The sequence below is a fragment of the Solea solea genome, chromosome 20 (assembly GCF_958295425.1).
Source record: "Solea solea chromosome 20, fSolSol10.1, whole genome shotgun sequence".
Classification (NCBI taxonomy): Eukaryota; Metazoa; Chordata; class Actinopteri; order Pleuronectiformes; family Soleidae; genus Solea; species Solea solea.
Genome location: NC_081153.1, coordinates 7,853,756 through 7,873,421, shown reverse-complemented (window position 1 = coordinate 7,873,421; position 19,666 = coordinate 7,853,756). Strand labels below are relative to the sequence as shown.

The following is a 19,666-nucleotide window of genomic DNA, read 5'->3' as shown; positions in this document are numbered from 1 at the left end:
ATTTTTATTTTATACATATTTTGTATACTGCATCTGTGTTGTATTACATCACTTTAAAAAAAAAAAAAATGTTTTAACAAAATATAATAGTGTTTTTTAACAGTATTTGTTAAAATACTTTGTTATGAAGTATGTGTTTTTCTGTTTCTGTCCTTGAATCTGCCTTTGTGTATGAAACGTTCATCATAAATAAAACTGTACTAACTATTAAACGTATTAAACATTAACATCAAAATACCATATTGACAGGTTAAACTACTTTTTATCAGTCAGTCAAAAAAAAAACTATTTAATATAATATTGCGATTACATATCTTAGCAGTAGGTGGCGCAACAGCACATACGTTGTGTTGACGCATTGTTCTGGGCTGTAATCTTGTTGTTGTGTGTTATTTATTGTCTCTGTTTCTGTTAAGTTTGTCGTGTGTTAGTACCTCATCGGCCTTCGCCCTCTCGATCTTGGAGCGGAACTCCTCCACAGACTGGTGCAGGCCGCGGTGGCTGCCCAGCTGTGACTCCACAGTGGGCAGGTCGGATCCCCACTCGCCTTCGTCCACGCGGCGCTGGTTCTCCTCCACCCAGCCCAGCAGGTCTTGGATGTAGCGCAGGGTGACCTCGTCCAGCTCGGGCCGCACCCTCATGGGGGCCTGCTGCAGGACCTGGGCCGTGTGGATCTGAGTCATGGGGATCTGCTGATTCATGGGGACCTGCTGAGTCATTGCGATCTGCTGAGTCATGGGGATCTGCGTGATGGTCACGCCGGACTTGAGGCGCAGGTTGTACTCGCTGCGGAGGTTCACCAGCCGCTCGTGGAGACGATACACTCTGGAGCCAGAAAATAAGGGTTAGGAGGAAATGCCAAAACATTCATTCTCAGATTTTTTTAATCAAAAAAAGCAACAGAGCAACCACAATATTAAAAGTTCAAGTTTCTTTATGTTTGAAATGGGATGGAACAATTTTATCATACATCGCAATAAAATCCAGTGATGTTAAGTGCCTGAATCTTCTTAGCTATTCCACAACGTTCTGATTTTTAATGATCATATTCAATGGTCCAGTGTGTATGAATTAGAAGTAATATGGATGCAGATTGTCACAAATAAGGGACTGCTCCCTTTCCCAAGCGTGTCATGGAACCAGGGTGGCCTTTGCAGACCAGATTAGAGGTTCTGCATTTGCGTAGTCACTTTCTGCCTCAAAACTGGTTTGTCCATGTAGAAACACGGTATGACCCCAAAAATCATCTTCAAGGGATTATATATTTATGGCAAGATTATAAACAATTTCTGACACTAAACCCTTCCATATTTTACACACTGGCCCTTTAAAGGTTAGTCACTTCAGATGTTGAGGAGTAGGGATAGAGCAATATTATTAGAAAATTGTGAAACTTTTGGACAACAATTTGAAGTCATTTCAATGTGTTTTAGAGCCTTTTTCATAGTTTAATGCATATTTTTACAATCCTGACTCACCTGCGGTACATTTGCTCAGCTTGGAGGTGGCGTCCGTCTTTGAGCAGCTGCACGTCGTTGAAGAGGAGGCGGATCATTCCCTCTGCTTTTTCCAGGTCGGCCTCCATCTCTGCCGCGTGCTGAGCCGGTTTCCCCGCGTTCATCATCCTCATGTCCTGCAGCACAGAACATGTCACAGGAAGTTACAGCACGGCACTGCGGACATGCAGCTTCCGAAAACGTCCGCCACAGGATTCATGACAGTTTGTTTTGCATCTCACCGTCTGCAGCAGAGTCTCCACCTGGTTGAGCTGCTCCTCACACACTCCGGACTCCATCTGGACCTTACTGACGACCCTCTGAAGACGCTCCAGCCTGCAGCAATGTCAAAGGTCAAGAATTCAAATTAAAACAAAGTCAAATGCCTGACAGTAAAAATGTCCTCCTGTAGGAAATAGGAGGAACTAAATTATCTAAATCTGCTGCTCTTCTTTATCAAATCAGGGATCAGTTAAATAAGAAATGTCTGCATTTATGTTGTATTTTAGTTGTAGTCAGAGGTCTGAAGTCGGAGCAAACCTAGACACATGATTCCAAGATGGCTGCCACTCGCAGCAAAACACTAAAAATACTCTGCTTCTTCTCCTCTTAATTGCACCAATTGCAGTAAATCAGTCGTGCACACAGTATTGTACAGTTTTTATCTGTGGACATGTTGATATGCTGTTTGTATGAGCAAATACTCTGAGCAACAAGTATTGCTAACACTGGCTAACACTGGCTAACACTGGCTAGCTCGCTATACGACCTCTCAACTCTCAATTTTTAGATGTTTTTTAAATAAATATTTTTCAGATTAAGAATTAGACTTCCAAACATGGTTATCATATTACATGTTTCATGTTTACACACATTGCTTCACTGTTACAGTTGCTATAAAGTCATATCATATTACACGTCATGATTAACTTGAGTAAAATCCCAGCTCGTTAAAAAATAAGTAAAACACAACCAGTGGATTAAAAGGTAAAGTGAAAAATTAAAACACTCACTCTGTCCTTGTGCGAAATAAATATTTATAATCGTATCCCTGATTCATGAACGCCATGATGGAGCTGTGTCTGTCTGTCTGTCTGACCGTCTGTCTCTGCTGACTTTGGTTTTTGTACGTCTCCAGAAGTAAAACAAACTAAATCAGACAGAAGCTACGCCCTGAACCACCATGTGATTACAGTAAAAAAACTAGGATTGTTTCCATGGCAATGACACATCTATCATGTGTTTGCCCCAATGTGATTTTCAATTCCCACCCCTTCAAAGCCAGCTCAGTTTTCTCTTACTAACAGCGATGAGTCATCTTCATGGGCACACAGTGAGAGTTTTTTTTTCTTTTCATTTTTTTCCGTAAAGTCTTGTGGTTTTATTTAGCAGTTGAAAAGCCTCATGGCGAGAGTTATGGAAATGGAGAACACATGATGAAGCTTGAGTTTTTACCGCTCAAATTCAGTCCTCAGGAGTCGCTCGCGCTCCAGGATGGCAACGTGCAGGCGACCCCATTCCTTCTCCACGTCAAAAGGATGGTAACCTGGTGGCACTTTGACGTGACCGGCCTGGACGGCACCCTGAAAAAAACCACAAAGTCACATTTTTGTCGAGATACGCTGCATTATCAAGACTGTGGGTTAGACCTGAAACTTATATGCCCTTTGCAATTGTCTCAATTTCTTTTCTTTCCACTTCTCAGTCACTAGAGGTTGCTACAATATTGAGCAATCACCTCAAAAGACTTGAAGATGTGTTTGGATCGGTTCTTGTCAGCCTCCCTCGCAGGAAGCTCAGTTTCCTTGAACTTGAGGAACTGACGCCAAAGAACCTGCGGATGAGAAAATAAAGGAAAACCATCATCAGCATCTTCATCCATTATTATTGTTATTGTGCAGTTCATTTTGTTTAATTCCACTCACCTCAATCTCCTCATAGCTGCTGGGGAACTTCCTCTCCTCGAAGACGAGGATGTGGTGTCTGATCCACTGCAGCAGAACTGTGACCACCTCATAATACTCCTGCCAACGCAGCTCCAGCTCCTGCAGCGCACACACACACACACACACGTTCAGGTTTAAAACCAGGAGGATGAAGAAGGAACTGTGTGTTCTACTGATTTTACACAAATAACGTCATCATGTAATTGCTGGGAGCCACTTAACTTTTTATTGCTAGGATTGTTGTTTTACTGTGGAAAATAAAGGTGGTTTGCTCTAAATAAGAGAATCTACTGAGCTGAAAACAGCTAAAGTGTCAAACATTTAAGGTTGAACAACTGAATCTATCTAAAAATGCAACGGATGTATAGTCAGGAGTCTGTTCGTCGCATAACTGTCCAACAGTTCGCTTTACAGGCACCAAACCTGGCAGGTGACTTACTACAGTCAGTGTGTGCAGTGGCCACTTTGCCAGTGTTTGGATAACAAATGCAAGAGATATCAGTGGAAATGGAACAAATGTATAACGCTAAATGAGCCGATTGACGGGCTGTAAACAGCTAAATATATCAAATATTGAACTGTATTGCACTAATCATGTTCCAAGTAAAAATTATTTACAGGACAGTAGTGAAAGGAATGTAATTTCTCTAAATTCTGCACTTTAATTTCTTTCTTTCAAAACTCAAAAATACTACAATACACACAAGTCAGGCACATATTGAACATGTTCTGTACTAGTACTATATATATTAGGGCTGTGCAATTACTCAAAACTCGTGTATCAAAGATTATGGCCCTAAACAATTACAAACACAAAACAAAACAATTATTACAGAATGGGGGCTTTATTCCGAAAATAATGCTTTTAATGTTGTAACGGTGTCTGACTTCCTGTCCCGCTCGCCGGCAAAAATATAACACACAGGCATTCAGTGGAATCCCTGGGTTAAACATGCAGCTTGAGTAAACAATCATTTATAGTTATTTTAAGGTAAATTCAAAAGATTCATTAAAAGAACTCACGTTGGCTTTGACACCGTCCTGCACATCTGGAACTCTGGGCATGACGTCGTACAGAGAGGAGACATATGTGATGATGGACTTTTCATCTGGATGAGGCACGTCCACATCTGTATGGAGAAAAAACAGAAAAAAGAGGGCATCAGTTCTTTCTGAAAAACCTTCGCCACATGTGTGAAGATGAATGTAAAGGAAAATAAACACATAAGGAAACGGTCCCTGAAGTAAATTTATTAAAAGTGCCTGCTCTCACCCTCGGGGTCCAGCAGCCTGGTGACGCCCAGCTCTCTGTCAGCGACGCTGAAGGCCTGCTCCAGATTCTCCTGGTTGCTCTGTCGGTAAACTTGACTCATGTCAATGAGAGTTGGCCTGTGGACAGGAAACAACCCACGACAACAGTGAGTGGAAATCTCTTATGAAATATTATGCTGTGACAGTGTTAAAGTATACTCATTAAAGTGGCTTCGTCCGAATGAGAACCAGGTTTATTGAGAGTTAAAGCGTTCACAATACAAGGACTAGGGTTTGGTTGTTGGTGCACGTTTGAGGTTTTAGACAAGAGCAAAAACGAATTAATATTTGTGAATAATTCAAATAAAAATAATAAGACAAGGAATATGAATATGCAGTATATATAAACAAACATTTGCAATATAAGTCATTATGATAAGGGTTAGGCATGATATGATGATTCATGATTGATATTTGATAAGTCATGATGATGTGATATAACTGATGATATGAGGAGGAAAATTAAAAATGAGGGAAATAAAAATAAGGCTGTGAAGTGGAGACGGTGAAAACAGAGATTGTTGAAGACATAAATGCCTGCGTCCTGTGTGGACTGAGAAGAAAAGCAGTGTCAGCTACAGTAACGCACCCTTTTGTCCTTCTGTCAACATGTGATCATTCTCTGCTGCTGTTCTGATGCACACACACTTCCACTTTCAATCTCCTTCTGTCACTGACAGGTCATAAAATAAAACAGTTATGTATACATGCATTTGTGTGTGTCAGTGTTTAAATGTTTAAATGCTCGACAAACCTGTGATTGCAGTGGCACATTTAAAAGCTAAACGTCACCGTTCTACTTATTTTCACTTTTAATTATGTTTCACACATAACATCTCTGCTCTCTGTCTCTCTGTTAGTTTCTTTTAATTTTTTTTCTCACCTGTCAGCCGTAAATTATTTTTGACAGCCAACAGGTGAAGAAAAAAAAGACTTTACATATTTCATGCTTTCTGTAGCTGGAGGCAGGTTGTTTTTTTGGGACGTCTTCAACTGATTCCAGAGAGGGCAAGCAAAAACAAGAGTCCTCACTCGCACAAAAGATTAAAATCCCCTGCGTGTCTTTATGTGAGGAGAGCAAATGCTCTGAAATCTCTGCCAACAGATGCTTTGAATGCACTTTGTTAGAGAGAAAATAGAATTTCCAAACCTCAAACCAGGGAAAAAAGAGAATGAAAAGATCTGAAGAAATCTTAAGTATCCGTACACTTGCACCACTCTCTGGATGTAGTACTCTTTGTAATCCTGGCGTGCAGTTGTTGGTTCTCTCTCTGTGTAGCAGGCCTGCCTGTGCGATTGCCTGTCCCTGCTCAGGTGGATGACGGGAGGCTCCGATCCAGACTCCTGCTCCTCGCCGTGGGACACTCGACTGGAGCGGAACCCGGGGCCGCGGGAACTGTGGGAACCACGGCCCGATTCGTAAGACTTCTCGACAGGGATGTCCTCGCAGAACATGATCACGCGGTCATCCAGGTCACTGAGGGAGCCCACGGTGCTGCTAGACGCGCTGTTCAGACGCCGCTTTGAGTTGAACTTACGCTTCAGCTTCAACATGGCTGGACTCAAAAGTGTTTCCAAGCTTATTTAGCAAAAATAAAATAACAAAAAAAAAAGGGGATTAAAGTATACGATGCTAAAATAGTTCCATCCTTGATTGTATCCACTTCTTCTTCGGGGCAGACTCCTCTCCGCAGCTGTTCTTAATCCACCAGAAAAGAATCTGCAGCAGAGTTGTCCGCGTAACTTCGTTCTGCTGCAACCTGCCGAGCCTCCAGTGAGCGTTCCTCCAGGGCAAGCTTTCCCTCAGAGCAGTGAGATACACCCACAGCCAAAGAGAAAACGCCCCATCATTTCACACCGAGCGAACGCCAGCTCCACTTCTGCATGTTATTTTCAGTGTGGTGAGCCGATCCTGCAGAGTCAGAGACTCAGAGTGGCACTCCACCCAAAATACAGGGTTTCACCATGAGCTGTTTTTTTCCTGGACTCGCTGAGGAGGAGGGTCAGTTTGGACTCGTGTTGGTTGTCATGGTTACACTCAGAGAGGAAATCCACTGACGTCTGTGTGTGTGTGTGTGTGTGTGTGTGTGTGTGTCAAATATGCAGCATGACTGAACAGTCCACTTTTAAAGGGGCAGTATGTGACATATAAATGAAAATACTTTCCACTATGTTTTTACAGAAGCCCACAATGGACAAACTGAACATATTTTGAGTTTTGATGCTTTTGACTCTGAAGAATACAAGACATTTACAGAGACTTGCACTCACCCTGGACAGTCTTTGTTTCAGGACAACAAAAACTCATGAAAAAGTTTTAACCCTAGAGCTGTAGTATGCATAACTAGACTGTGACCCATGAACTGATCTCATAAATCGGCACAACATTTTCTTTGTACCTGTGTATAATGACAATAAAGTAAATCATTCAAAATGCCACGTATAGGTAAAATGTTCGAATACGTTTCAACCCTTACTCTTTTTTTCAGCACAACCTATCTGATGCAATTATTATTATTTTTTTATTATTATTATTATTTTCATAGAACTAAAAATTCAAATGAAATTTCAAAATATGTCATACGTTCGCTGGACTCAATTTTTTTGCAATTTTTGAGAAATTACATTCCTTTCACTACTGTCCTGTAAATAATTTTTACTTGGAACATGATTAGTGCAATACAGTTCAATATTTGATATATTAAGCCTGAAGATGTGATCTATAAACAAACACCCCCAGGGTGTCCATTTATGGAGTTGTGTATTCTTCCCACAGCAATTTACCATGGGTGCACTAAGGGTTAATTCAACAAAATTGGTTTCTGCTGTTTATGATTTCACCTGACAGACATGTGGAACCTTTGTTTTCAGTCATATGTTTCCCTCTATTGTTTTTGTGGGTGCACGTGTGTATAAACCTTCATCTCCCACATTAAATGATCCCTTTCTGCTGTAAAACACCAGCAAAGAGGTACGTGACTTTTTCCATCTGCTTTGTTTTGTGTTGTAACTTCCTTATCTATACATAATATACATGTATATTTTCTTTTCATATATAAACTTATTTTTATCATTATATCAGAAGTTTAGTGACTCCACATGTGTCTGACTGCTGTTTTCTTGTTTGTTTTATGCACATTTGTCCTAAATTACATGGAGTCTGGCTTCCAAAAGATTGTGTGGTCTGGCCCTGGCTTCTTTTACTCAACACTCAAAACAATTTTTTTGTTTAATTCAATCTTTTTTCAATTAGTATCTGTATTTTTTTTGGCCATGTGTTGGGTTGTGTCTTCTGAGACACAGCTGCACTCAGAAAGGCAACACTGTGACGTTGACCTATGGCTGAGCCGCGTCTCACCTGTGCTTGTGTATGATGGCGTTGAAGAGCTTTCCGTCCCTCCAGTTGGTGGTGAAGTTGTCGCAGCGCAGTCCCTGGTATCCTTCCACCATCCTCTGAGACCACAGCAGCAGCTTCTCTTTGGCCGTCATGTCGTCCGACTGACCGTTGACCTGGATGTCTGAGATCTGAGGGAAGAGACGCCGCAAGGAGTCAGTGATTCAGTGTCTGAATAAGGCAGATGGTTATGATTTAATGCAGATGGTAGAGCTACACTGTAGTAAATCAACTATCAATCCCACCAGTATTCATGGTTGGACCTGGAGTTAATCCCAGCTGACACTGGGTGAGAAACCAGTCTTTCCCAGAGATATTTTTTTCAAGCCTGTCACTCAAGATTTCTTCAATAACATGTGTATAAAATTAAATTTTGATTTGTTTATCAAACATACATCTGTTGTAATATGATTTTCTGGTTTAGCTCTTCAAAATAATACTAGGTGTTGCATTAAAAATACTTAACAATTGTTTTATTATGCACATTCGGGTCATTTTGTATGGTTTAATTATTTGTACCCAAAATCATTCAATCATATAATTTGAAGATGATTAATTATTCAGCACTAGTCTTAACATTATAATTCATAAAATAGGCTGAATTCTTACTGAAATTCAAACATACACGGCTTTATATTACTTTAAGTAAGATAAAGCTTCCCATGTGACTTTTTATTTGTAGATTGAAAGATTTTGAAGTGTTTGTTAAAAAAAGAAAAAAGAAAAGTTATTCAGTTTGCCCTCTGATTTGTTCCAGACGTCCAGATGAGTCACATTTTAACTGAAAATAATGACCATTGCTTTTTCACGAAGGGCACACGGAAACCATTTGAAGAGGAACACAAACGTTAACTGATTATACGCTCTGCTAAAACACAGGAATCACAAGACTGTCGATGAGTCACTGATTCTATTATAAAGTTATACCTTATGTTCCAAACTGAAATTCTGAATAAACACTGCGGCTGCTGTAAATGGCTGAAGAAAAAAGTCTAGAGGCAAAATTCCTCGTTTTTAGGCTGTGAGTCACAAGAACACAGGAACTCTTTTGTATGAAAGAAGACGGAGTGATAAATAAAGTGCAGATTTAATCAGAACAGACGTCTGTGAGTTAAATATTACAGATCGTCTGTCGACTGCGAGTCAACAATATTTGAACTGCTTTGATTTTGCAGTTGCTTGACACTCATGAGTCCCTCTGCATTAATCCACCCCCAGCAGGTAGTTTCTCTGTATGTGTGTGTGTGTGAGAGCCATATCTATAATCAGAAGCACAAACAGTACTTATGAGAAGTGGATGCTGTTTGTTTTGGTCTCCTGTATGTACCAGAAGGGTGGGGCTGTCTATAAGAGTCAGGGATACATGAAAGGAAAGCTCATGGAACTTCATTTTGTATGTTTGTCATTTTTAAATGTGACTATTTTAATTATAAATAATTAAAATCTAATTGCTCCAATCTAATTGTGGGCAACCTCCATTTTAACTGTATGGCGTAATAATAATGGGACTGTGATTTTTCACCAACAAATTAAACAATGTAAACACTGTAAAGCAGGTCAATCTAGAGTGAATCACTGCCATCAATGCTGTCATATTTGGTGTAACTTAGTGTGTATTGTCATATTAATGCAAAAAGTTATTGAAGCTAAAATCTAGTGTATGTGCATCCCTATGTTAAATAAATGGTATCTGCATAATGCTATGTGACTTTTCACACAAAGAAAACATTATAAAGTTGGTAAATCTCCAGGGAAATAGGTGTTGCTAATGCTACAGGATTAACGCTGCTGTCCGTGATCTGTGTCTGTTTGTTGCTGCCGTTAGCATTTGACTTGTATTAACGCTTAAAACTTAAGCTATCACAGCTCAAATCCAGTCAATGAGCAACATATATTTGAAATATGTGTTATCTGCATTATTTCATGTGATTTTTACCTACAAAGAGGACGATAAAAAACATTGTAAAAGTAGGTAAATCAAAGGAACTAGCTGTTGTTCTGTCTGTCGGTGCCATTAGCATGACAGAAAACTTCTTGAAACTTAATTTTGTATGTTTGATTTTAGAATATTTGACTAATGCAGAAAACCCCAGCTACTACAGCTCACATCTACTGTACGTGCAACATGCATTTGAAATACATGGCATCTGCATAACTTATTTTCTGTTGCGGCTGTTAGCATTACCCACAGTGACCTGCTAGCTCTGGATATTGTGCAGCTTGGCAAGAGAGAAGGATTCAGTGTATACGCATACGTTGATGAGTCACAGCAGAACTAATTATTTCTGCAGGAAAGGGTGGAGGAGGGCAAAACGGGGGGGGGGGGGGGGGGGGGGGGGGGCATTTCTTCCTTCTGCTTCCTTTTGCTTTTTTCCACCCAGAAGGGAAACCCCGGTGCTGCACTGTAAACGTGGGCAAAGAGAAGTGACTCAGACTCGGCCGAATGGAAAGACAGCCTCCGCCCTCTGCCTCCTCGTTTGAAGAGTGCTGAGAGAATCCCGGAGTCCATTCTTTAAACCAGTCACCTGTGTACTAATAAAAACGGGAGCTGCACCTGGGGAGTGCAGAGGAAATCCACCATTGTGTGTGATGATGAGCATGAGCCAAAACAAAGAGATTATGGTTTGTTTTGTGAAAATAAGAGCCGCCTGATGACCGAGTGGCTCGACATGGTGGTTTTTGGTGTTATTATTTGAACAGTGAGGACAAAATTCCTACTTTTAGAGATTTTGCACTGTAACCCAGTTAGATGTTGGACTACAGTTAGAAAAATGAGAATGAGCGTGACTTCTCGTAGGGTTTTGTGTCCCCATCTGTCGCGCCCACGTCTCCTGCCAACTTTCTCATGGGAACCACTGAGTCATAAAAAACTATCCCACATCCCAACTTAACCATCAGAGAATTCTCATATACTCCACTCATCTTTTCCAAAAATCGAACCCTATCATCTCATCCGCCCAATAGAAATCCAAACCTCCTCCTCCTCCTTAGAAACACATCTGTCCACTGATCAAGGTTTTCTAACTGTGTGGTTTGAACTGCCATCAGTGCCAGGATTTTATACTGATTATATTTGAGAGTGTCTGAGGAATCCTTCTATAGAGATTTACAGGATCATAAGAAGCAAACTGAAATCCTCAAAAAAAATGAATGAATAGCTTTTTTCTCAGTGTTTAGTCTTCGTGCACTCAAGGACTCAAGAAGCAGCGGTTGTTTTATGTAAGAGGTCGAGTGCTGCCAAACGTTCAATACAGCCTGGAAATGATTGGCAGCTGGACTTGGGCTTGCTGCAACTGCTGTTTCAACATTAGACTAAATGGAAGCTGGTGATTGAAGCCCAAACAAGGAATGGACGGCACTTTGATTTTCCCCTCACCGCAGCGGAAGCGGACTAATTACAATGTGATGAATGTAAACAGTGCTAAAGGGAATCTGATCTTATGTAACTCAGTGCCAATGTGGTTACAGGTTACAACATAAACAACACGAGCAGTGCATGAAATGTGACTCATGTGTTTTCAACATGGTTCTGTGCCTTCACTTTTAATACAAGACAAAAAAAAAAATGCTATTCAAATTTAGACTGTGATTTAAAGTTTTTGGCAATAGATCATACGCACGTCAGCCCTTTTTTACTGAAGGTGTGTGGTTGGCGTAAAATATAGTTTACTACAAAAAACTTCACTTTGATCCAGCGTGAACATTCCTCAGGTCAGGATTATTTTTTATAGATACGCTGAATATCAACCACATACATGTTGTTTTAATGAGAAATGGTCAAACCTAGGGAAGAAGAACAGAAGTACCAGTTAAGTTAGCCACCAGGGCGCGACTGTGCTGGTTTTAAAAGAATTCTGTTTGAATGGAAGTCTATGTCTAATTCTCACTTTAATTTATAATGTCAGTAAATATGTTCCTGAGAAGTTAAAGGTCTTAATCACTAGTTTCAGCTCTTTTTCAGTAAATCATGATGATGATTTAGTAAATTATGTTCCCATTTGGAGGAAAATAGACGATAAACTATGGCACATATGAGTGGACACCAGTGATTGACAGCTATTATTGCAGGTGACCTGTGGGAATTTTCAAAAAATTACATGATCCAGAGTGAGTTCCTCTGGCCACTTTGCAAACAATAAACTATATGTTTGGAATTTGTCAAAGGTGTAAAACGATTCCGACCTGAGGAAGATCCACACCAGATCGAGAAACTGTCCACCTTAATTCAAATATTGAACATGTACCTGGAAGTGGAGGATGATGGTCCATATCAGACCCAGGGTCAGCTTGGGGTTTCCATCTGCAATATCATCGTTCCTGATGTTGACCAGTTTGACCTGCACATAAAATCATTCCAGTTACAGTTTGTCTGTGTATTCGCACTTGAAACCAACAAAGATAACAACAGAGAAACAGACATTAAAATGAAAGGATAGGAATTCAAAATCATTCTCCGACCTGTCTGTGTTTCAGAAAGTCCAGAGCGATCTGTACATTCTGCAGCTTGTGGAAGCGCATCCGGCCTTTCTCCCGCGGCTACGAGAGAAAAAGATGAAACCAAACATGAGGAGGAGGAGGCGTAAATACACACAGGCTTCAACAAACAGCAAAGCCCCATGACTGAGGAACAGGTGTTTAGTGTAAGTGTTCGACTTCTCCGTCTGTGATTCAAACCAACATCTACTCTACTGTGTAATAAACCCGCACAGCCATGGTCTTTGAAAGTGAAAATAAAAGAGGCAAATTTGAGGAGTAGTTCAAATTCTGCATGGTTGTGATCAAAGCGTTCCTTCTGACCCTTCATGACCCAGAGATGCATTAAAGATCCAGCCACAAAGTCGGCGGGTGAAAGCATGATGATGAATGATTTCAGTGTTTCGGCCAACCATCAGTCTCAATCATCCTCTCTGAGATCGACTAACAACTTTTTCCCCTCTCACCTGATCAAACATCTATAACATCATACTGACCAGATTCATAGATTTGACCCGTAACAGTACATTCGAGCAGATTTTTATAAGCATCTACGTCTTTCATCTAAGCCGGCGCACGACACAGAGAGCCCCGGGCGTGATGGCCATGACATGCAGGAGTGCTCATCCACATACTATGCTGTCAGCCAGCCTCAAGCTTTGCTTTTTAGTCAAAAATATTAACCTGTAATGATGAAACTTTGTATTTTTACTTCTAATTAAGCGTGGGAAACTGATTCTTGAAACACTTGGTTGAGCCTAGACAACAGATTTAAAGGACCATTACTCTGAAATGTACATATTGTGTAGACTGTTACCTAAAGTTTACAAAACTGTTTGGTAGATGCTTAGCAGATGAGGGTTGTAGCTTCATCAGGTCCACTTAGGATCACCATTTCTCTTTAGGATTTGTTTTACTCAAATGCATTGTTTAAATTAGCTTTTTTAGGAGTGTTGAGAAAATTAACCATGTACAGTAATTTAACTTATAACAGTCCAAAAATGAGTGACACCTAATGGTGAGACTGCACATTGCAGCAAACTGTACTGTAGATCTGTTTCCTTTGCATACCTGAAAGAATGTCATTTATCTTCATCTGAGTAGCAATTGTGTGGCTTAAAACACATAATATAAACTACAATTGTTTTGTCCATTCAGGCTTCGGTAAAAACATGGTGGTGCAAAATGCTCTTGCCTCAAGCTCACGTGAAAGCTTTATTCTAAGAACAAATTTACTTAAAGCACTTATGGGTGGTACACTGCATTTCTGCCAATGTACTCTCCAAAAAGTTACACACTGGACCTTTAACGCTAGCTAACATACTGCCAACTCCCTCCATTCACCCTATGATCAAAGCTCCGCCTCCAAATGACTTGAAGTGATTGTCTGTGGTGGAACTGTGAATTTCTATCTTGTTGTTAAATAAATCCCATAAGAAAAAAATGTGATTCAAAAAGCACCCAGAGAATATACTGTAATGTTGCGACGATTTACAGAATGGCCCTTTAATCATATATATATCAATTTATATCAAATACGCAATTGGCTCTTTCCCAATTACTACTTTAAGTAGTTTTTTTTCCCACATGCATCTGTAAAGAGAAGTTAATCCGACTAATGCTAACACATGGCTACTGAGAAAGTTAGCCTTTCAGCTAGCTCAGATCAAATGGAAGAAGACGATGTTTGACACAGGGGACAACAAACAGGGAGTGTGACTGTCATCATGCACAACCCAGCAGCCACCTGGGGTGGTGACACATGCCACGCCCGAGGAGGCGGCCAGCCACAGTCCAGGCGCCACTCACCAACCGCACGTTCCTCACAACGTCACGTTCCCTCGGCTACCACCGCAAGAGCATCGCAAGTAGGAAGGAAGGCAGAGGCAGAGGGGGGAAAGGTCAGGGCAAACGTCAGCAAACAGGAATTAGAAAAAGGAATTAAAAAAAGAAACAAACAAACAGGGGTCAAACAAGTAAGTGCAGAAAAGGTTACGAAATGGATGCAAATAATGAAAATTAGTGTTTTTAGGCTACAACACCGCGAGGCGTGTTCACAAAAAAGACCAGCGCTGAGGTAAGTAACGTAAAAGAGAGCGCATGACCTCAAAAATGTCCAAAAAACACTCTGAATCCAATTCAACACATGCAACATACATTGGAGACAAGTCTGACTCAACATTTAGGACATTAATGATAGACTGGAACAAAGACAAAGTAAAATGGACAGGACAGGTGAGCAGGGGGAAAAGGTCAGGAGGTTACAGCAGCAGGAGCAGATGGTCACAGGTCACTATAGCTCACCAGTGTCTCTCCAGAGAGCACCTCCAGCAGGGAGATGAGGTTGTGTCCATCTCTGAGGTCCTCGTACAGGTCGGTGATGTGTCTCTGGGACTGTGGACAGAAGAGAGAAGAGGACATTTTAGTTCAGTTTTCAGTGTAACTTATGATGAAACGTCCACCGTGATATCAGTCTTCCAGCATCAGTGTGGAATCACTGCTTTTGTAATCAAACACAGTTCAAACTGTGTCCGATCTCATTGACAATCAGTACGTTTACACGTCAACAGAAAAAAAGGACACAAGTAAACATGTTAGTCTGACTCAAATTCTTTAGAGATTATGCTCTGTCAGCTAAGAGCAGAGGTCTCAAACAGCCACTCAATATCACCTTAAAATGTCTGTTTTTGATATTTATGGATTTATTTATTTGCTTTTTGGTCTCTCAGCGTATAACGTGATCTGCATACTAGATTTGCTCTTCCTGACATAACCCTCCCATTTACCCAGCCTTGGGACCAGCATAAAGAGTATACTGGATGTGTTTATTTTTCAATTTAGTGTCCAACTAACAATGAGCAAGGGGGATTGGGTACCCCTGCCATTGACCAGCCGGGGACTTGAACCGGAAACCCCTTCAGATACAAGCCAAGTTCCCTTTCTGCTTTACAGGAATAACGTTATCGGATATTGCACGCCCTTAACCGAAAAGTTTAACTTTTTAATGTCCCCTGGCTTAAAAAATTAAATATTCTGAAATTAATGGATGGTAGCAATACACGGAATGGAGCTTAACATGATAAAAAAACAAATTGGAAAGGGACAGTTGTCCAACAGCTCGACTTCACTTTGCATGGAAACGTACTGAAAGACATTGAGGATTTTTACACAAGGTAAAAACAACTGAACAGGAAGAGCACAAACAGCGAGGGACTGGAGTTAATGTCTGATTCTTATGGCCATAGTATGGAATCACTTGACACACAAGGTTAACAAAGTGAAGGAACATGAGCGGTTAGATGAGCCGTTGTTAAGTTCATTTACGATGTTTGCTCTGTAAATGGGCAAAAAACACAATGACAAGATACAAAACACACAATAAAACACAATATGTGGATCACACAGTTAACAAACCAGATAAAGGAGGCATCACTTCGGTAGGATGTTACATTTTACTGGAATGGTCGCCATGAAGCACTGTCTTACTTTTACTATGCTGTATTTTATTTATATTTAGCTGTATTTCCCATATTTAGTTTTTTCCTGCAGATTCTTACAAGCAGCTTACGAGTTCAGGTAAAAATAATAATAATAAAAAAAAGGTGGTGAGAGGGGATTAAAAATGTACACACAGACATGCAGAAAGAAATGAATGAATGAATGTATGTGTGTCCACTCAGCACCTACCTCTCCCTTCCAGTGCTGATGGGAAAAGATTGAGGGACAGGATGAAGGATGGAAAGAAGAAACAGATTAATGTGAGAAGATATAAAACTGTGGGGACAGAAAAGAGAGGGACAGAAGGAAAAACACGCAGACGCTGGCTTGCATGAGACACGAGACAAAGATGAAGGTTGTTGTTGATTATATCTTTTAAACATCCGATTTGATTAAATCCTCCTGTGGAAGGGTTTTCATCAGTGATCTTGATATAATCTGGTTTGTTTTAGGATAAACAACGGTGAAATTAAACACAGATTAAACGTCTGCTCTCATTCCTCCTATAATCAAATGTAAAGTAGTAAAATACAAACTTTAGAGACTCACTGATCTGTGACAATTAAGCCTTCTTAGCCTCAAACCTTAATCCCATGACTCTGTTATGACCATGACTTCAAAACACTTCATGTTCATGACAGTTTTGGATTTTTGTTTTCTGAAAAAAGTCTCAGGACTCGCACAGAGGATCACCAGTTCTTGTGTAAAAGACACAAAAAAAGTAAGTAAGGTCTGGGTGTTGGTGACTCAGCTTTTTATCCACATGGAAGAACTTTTCTGATAAGAACCTTTTCTTTTTCTTTCTTGAAAAACGACAAAAAATCCACCAAATATGGGGAAGAAGATCATACGCAAACTGTACGAACTCCAAATACAACAAGAAGACAACAACAGTTGCGTTTTGGTTGCATACATGAAAATGCAAGATTTTTGCATTAAGATCTTTTCACTTTGGTACCCACATTCCACAATAGCATTTTAGGACTCCCAAAATGCCAATTCCATGTGAATAAAAAGCTTGTTCTCATGTGTACAGGCCCTTACATTTATACAGTTGCCTGTTGATCAACATAGTTATATGCAATAACTGATTCACAACATTAACCCCCTTTGTTTTTAGACTTTATTTGAGTTTCTCTCGTTTGAAGTTGCATTCTTTCACTCTGCTGAGACCAGCAGGCTGCATATTACACAGTGGAAGGTGTGTCCTCCTTTAAAAGGTCATGGGCCAGAACACTTTACATCTTAGCTTTCCAGTGTCATGACTGTGGACATATTTAGCTGGGTGGAGGTGGAGGCTCCTGCACAAAGTTTCCTGTTTCCCTACAAAGCCCCGAGAAGCCCCTCTGACTGTCTGGAGTCCACATGTGAAACCTGACCAACCATGGCTCATAACCCCACTCAGGAAAAAAACGCTGCTAAAGCGAGACCAGGTGTTCGTGACTCACTCGCAGACAGTTAATACGAACGGCATGTGAGGATTTTTCTTGTGCACAAAAAAGGTGATTTGAGACGTTTTTCACCTTTACCAGAGCAGTTCACTTCAAACAAGATTTGTTTTGTGTTTTCAGGCAACTTTAGACCCGAGAGAGTGAGAGACAGTGACTTTTATGGAGACAGTTGGTGTAGTTTATAGATAACATATGTTAACCAGGTGTGAAACAGCTGGAATTTCTCGTCGGCATACCAAACTTGAAGGGTCGTATAAGGACACAAAAGATTCCTATACAGATACATTTTTACTTAACTTCAGTGAGTTTGACACTCTTGTATTGTTTAAGGAATTATTTGTGTCAGAGAGTGTGGTTGAAGTTGGTTCTTACCTTCATCAGGTGCTTGTTCACCCATTTTGTGAAGGTCTTCTTCTGAACTCGGTCCCGTTCATCTGAGGAGTGACAGAAAACACAGACAAAACTGTCATTAACAGTGTGGCAATGGTATAGAAGTTTACCTTTTTAGACTCCAAAACATTCATACGTGCATTCATTCATAGTATATGCCACACTATGGTTTACGGTACGTTCCAGAATTTCAAACTCAGAAAGTCTAGCAACCTCACAAACAAGGACATAGGATTCAAAGATGGCTGTCGCGCGTGTCTCCAGCTAAAGCACTCTACTAGCACTGCTGCTAACTGTACTACTGTCTCATTTGTGTCACAGTAAGTCACTCATACTCATACTCATACGCTGTTCAGTTTTTATCCATGGACGTGTTGTTACACTGTTTCTGAATGAAAAATACAGAGTAGAGTGTTCTCATCTACTGGTTTTACTAACATGGGCTAACAAGTGCTAGCCTGCCATCATACACCTTTTTCAGTGTAAAATTCAAGCACTTTTCAAGGTCAATTTTCACACTTTTACAGCCCTTTACAGCTGTGGTTAATTTATATGTAGACATAGATATTCAAAAGTGTTATTAAATTCTTTTTGTCACATTAAAATGTGATATTATGCTATAAATGACCCAAATCATGATATGTAGTCATGGCCACATGCATTAACGAGGTCCAGGTGGAGTTTTTATTTAGATTCTCTTTTACTTCTTCCAATGTTAACAAACTTTTCACTCATTTAGTTAGTTGCTGTGTAACAAATACAGTCACTACTTCAATCATCATTTGGCACTTTTTTCCAAAAGTGAAGACACGCCATTAGAACCTTGAAAAAACGCCATTAAAATTCAAGTGTTTTCAAGGACCCATACAGATCCTGTATCTGGTCCAGTGAAGACTGGAGCGAACTCAAAAAATACGGAATATTAAAACAGAAGTAATTTCAGCTTTTCTATATTTAGAAATGCCACAACCTTGACAGTAACATTTTCCTGTGCGAGCTTCCAGAAAAGTACCAGACGATCAGCAACACAAAAGTATTTTGTGCAAAACCACAGATTTGGCTGAACATCTAATGAAAGCCAACAGGGAAAAAATCATTTAATTTCCCACAGTCACAAACTAAATATGAGGGATAGTTGTGCTCCTTTAAATAAAACCACAAAACAGAACCATGAACGTGTAACCAAAGACTTATTAAAGGTTGTCCGTCTTTAAAATATGTCCTTCAAAACAACAACAGAGAGGCGTAACGCATGGATTACATCTGACATCCGTCAGATTAGCACCTTTACGGTCAAACATGTCCTGACCTGCAGGGCTTGTGCTGTTTTGGCTTTGATTTTTGAGGCTGATTATTGTTCCTGCTGCGCTGTGTTTTCTCGAAAACGTCAGCCACATTTCAGCAGCTACCAGGAGGGACAGTACACATTCAACTGGTCTCCACATAGCAACAAGGAAAGCATTCAGGACCAAAACAGAGACATTGACCCAAACTGATTAAATCGCATGAGACAGTTAAAGACACTGTGTGTGATTTTTCTTCATCTATACCAATCAGTGATTGCAATTTCAGAGATTAACTCCAAAAAAAAAAATGTGATAAGATGGAAGGGGAACAGAGAAAACAGAAGAAAGAGACATCATGTCAGTGACTCACAAACACCAGACAGAAAAGTAGAAATAAAACCTCTATTAGCCAACAATGAGA

The 19,666-nt window shown here is 40.2% G+C and overlaps 1 protein-coding gene across 16 annotated transcripts in view; it reads right to left on the bottom strand.

Moving 5' to 3' along the window:
- The window catches only part of pleca (plectin a), a 115,986-nt gene that overhangs the window by 22,073 nt on the left and 74,247 nt on the right, over positions 1 to 19,666 (bottom strand). For 7 of the 16 annotated variants that reach the window (XM_058619660.1, XM_058619666.1, XM_058619670.1 and 4 more), the window contains 14 exons: positions 17,942 to 18,003; positions 16,308 to 16,322; positions 14,925 to 15,014; positions 12,606 to 12,683; positions 12,392 to 12,484; positions 8,112 to 8,278; positions 4,716 to 4,831; positions 4,466 to 4,572; positions 3,422 to 3,541; positions 3,235 to 3,330; positions 2,952 to 3,079; positions 1,739 to 1,832; positions 1,479 to 1,633; positions 435 to 825 (listed from right to left, as the gene is read on the bottom strand). In XM_058619660.1, the coding sequence (XP_058475643.1) occupies positions 435 to 825; positions 1,479 to 1,633; positions 1,739 to 1,832; positions 2,952 to 3,079; positions 3,235 to 3,330; positions 3,422 to 3,541; positions 4,466 to 4,572; positions 4,716 to 4,831; positions 8,112 to 8,278; positions 12,392 to 12,484; positions 12,606 to 12,683; positions 14,925 to 15,014; positions 16,308 to 16,322; positions 17,942 to 18,003 (1,712 nt within the window). Of the gene's footprint in view, positions 1 to 434; positions 826 to 1,478; positions 1,634 to 1,738; positions 1,833 to 2,951; positions 3,080 to 3,234; positions 3,331 to 3,421; positions 3,542 to 4,465; positions 4,573 to 4,715; positions 4,832 to 5,960; positions 6,648 to 8,111; positions 8,279 to 12,391; positions 12,485 to 12,605; positions 12,684 to 14,429; positions 14,449 to 14,924; positions 15,015 to 16,307; positions 16,323 to 17,941; positions 18,004 to 19,666 lie in introns of those variants that run through there. The other 9 variants (XM_058619661.1, XM_058619669.1, XM_058619673.1 and 6 more) reach the window with 3 other exon arrangements.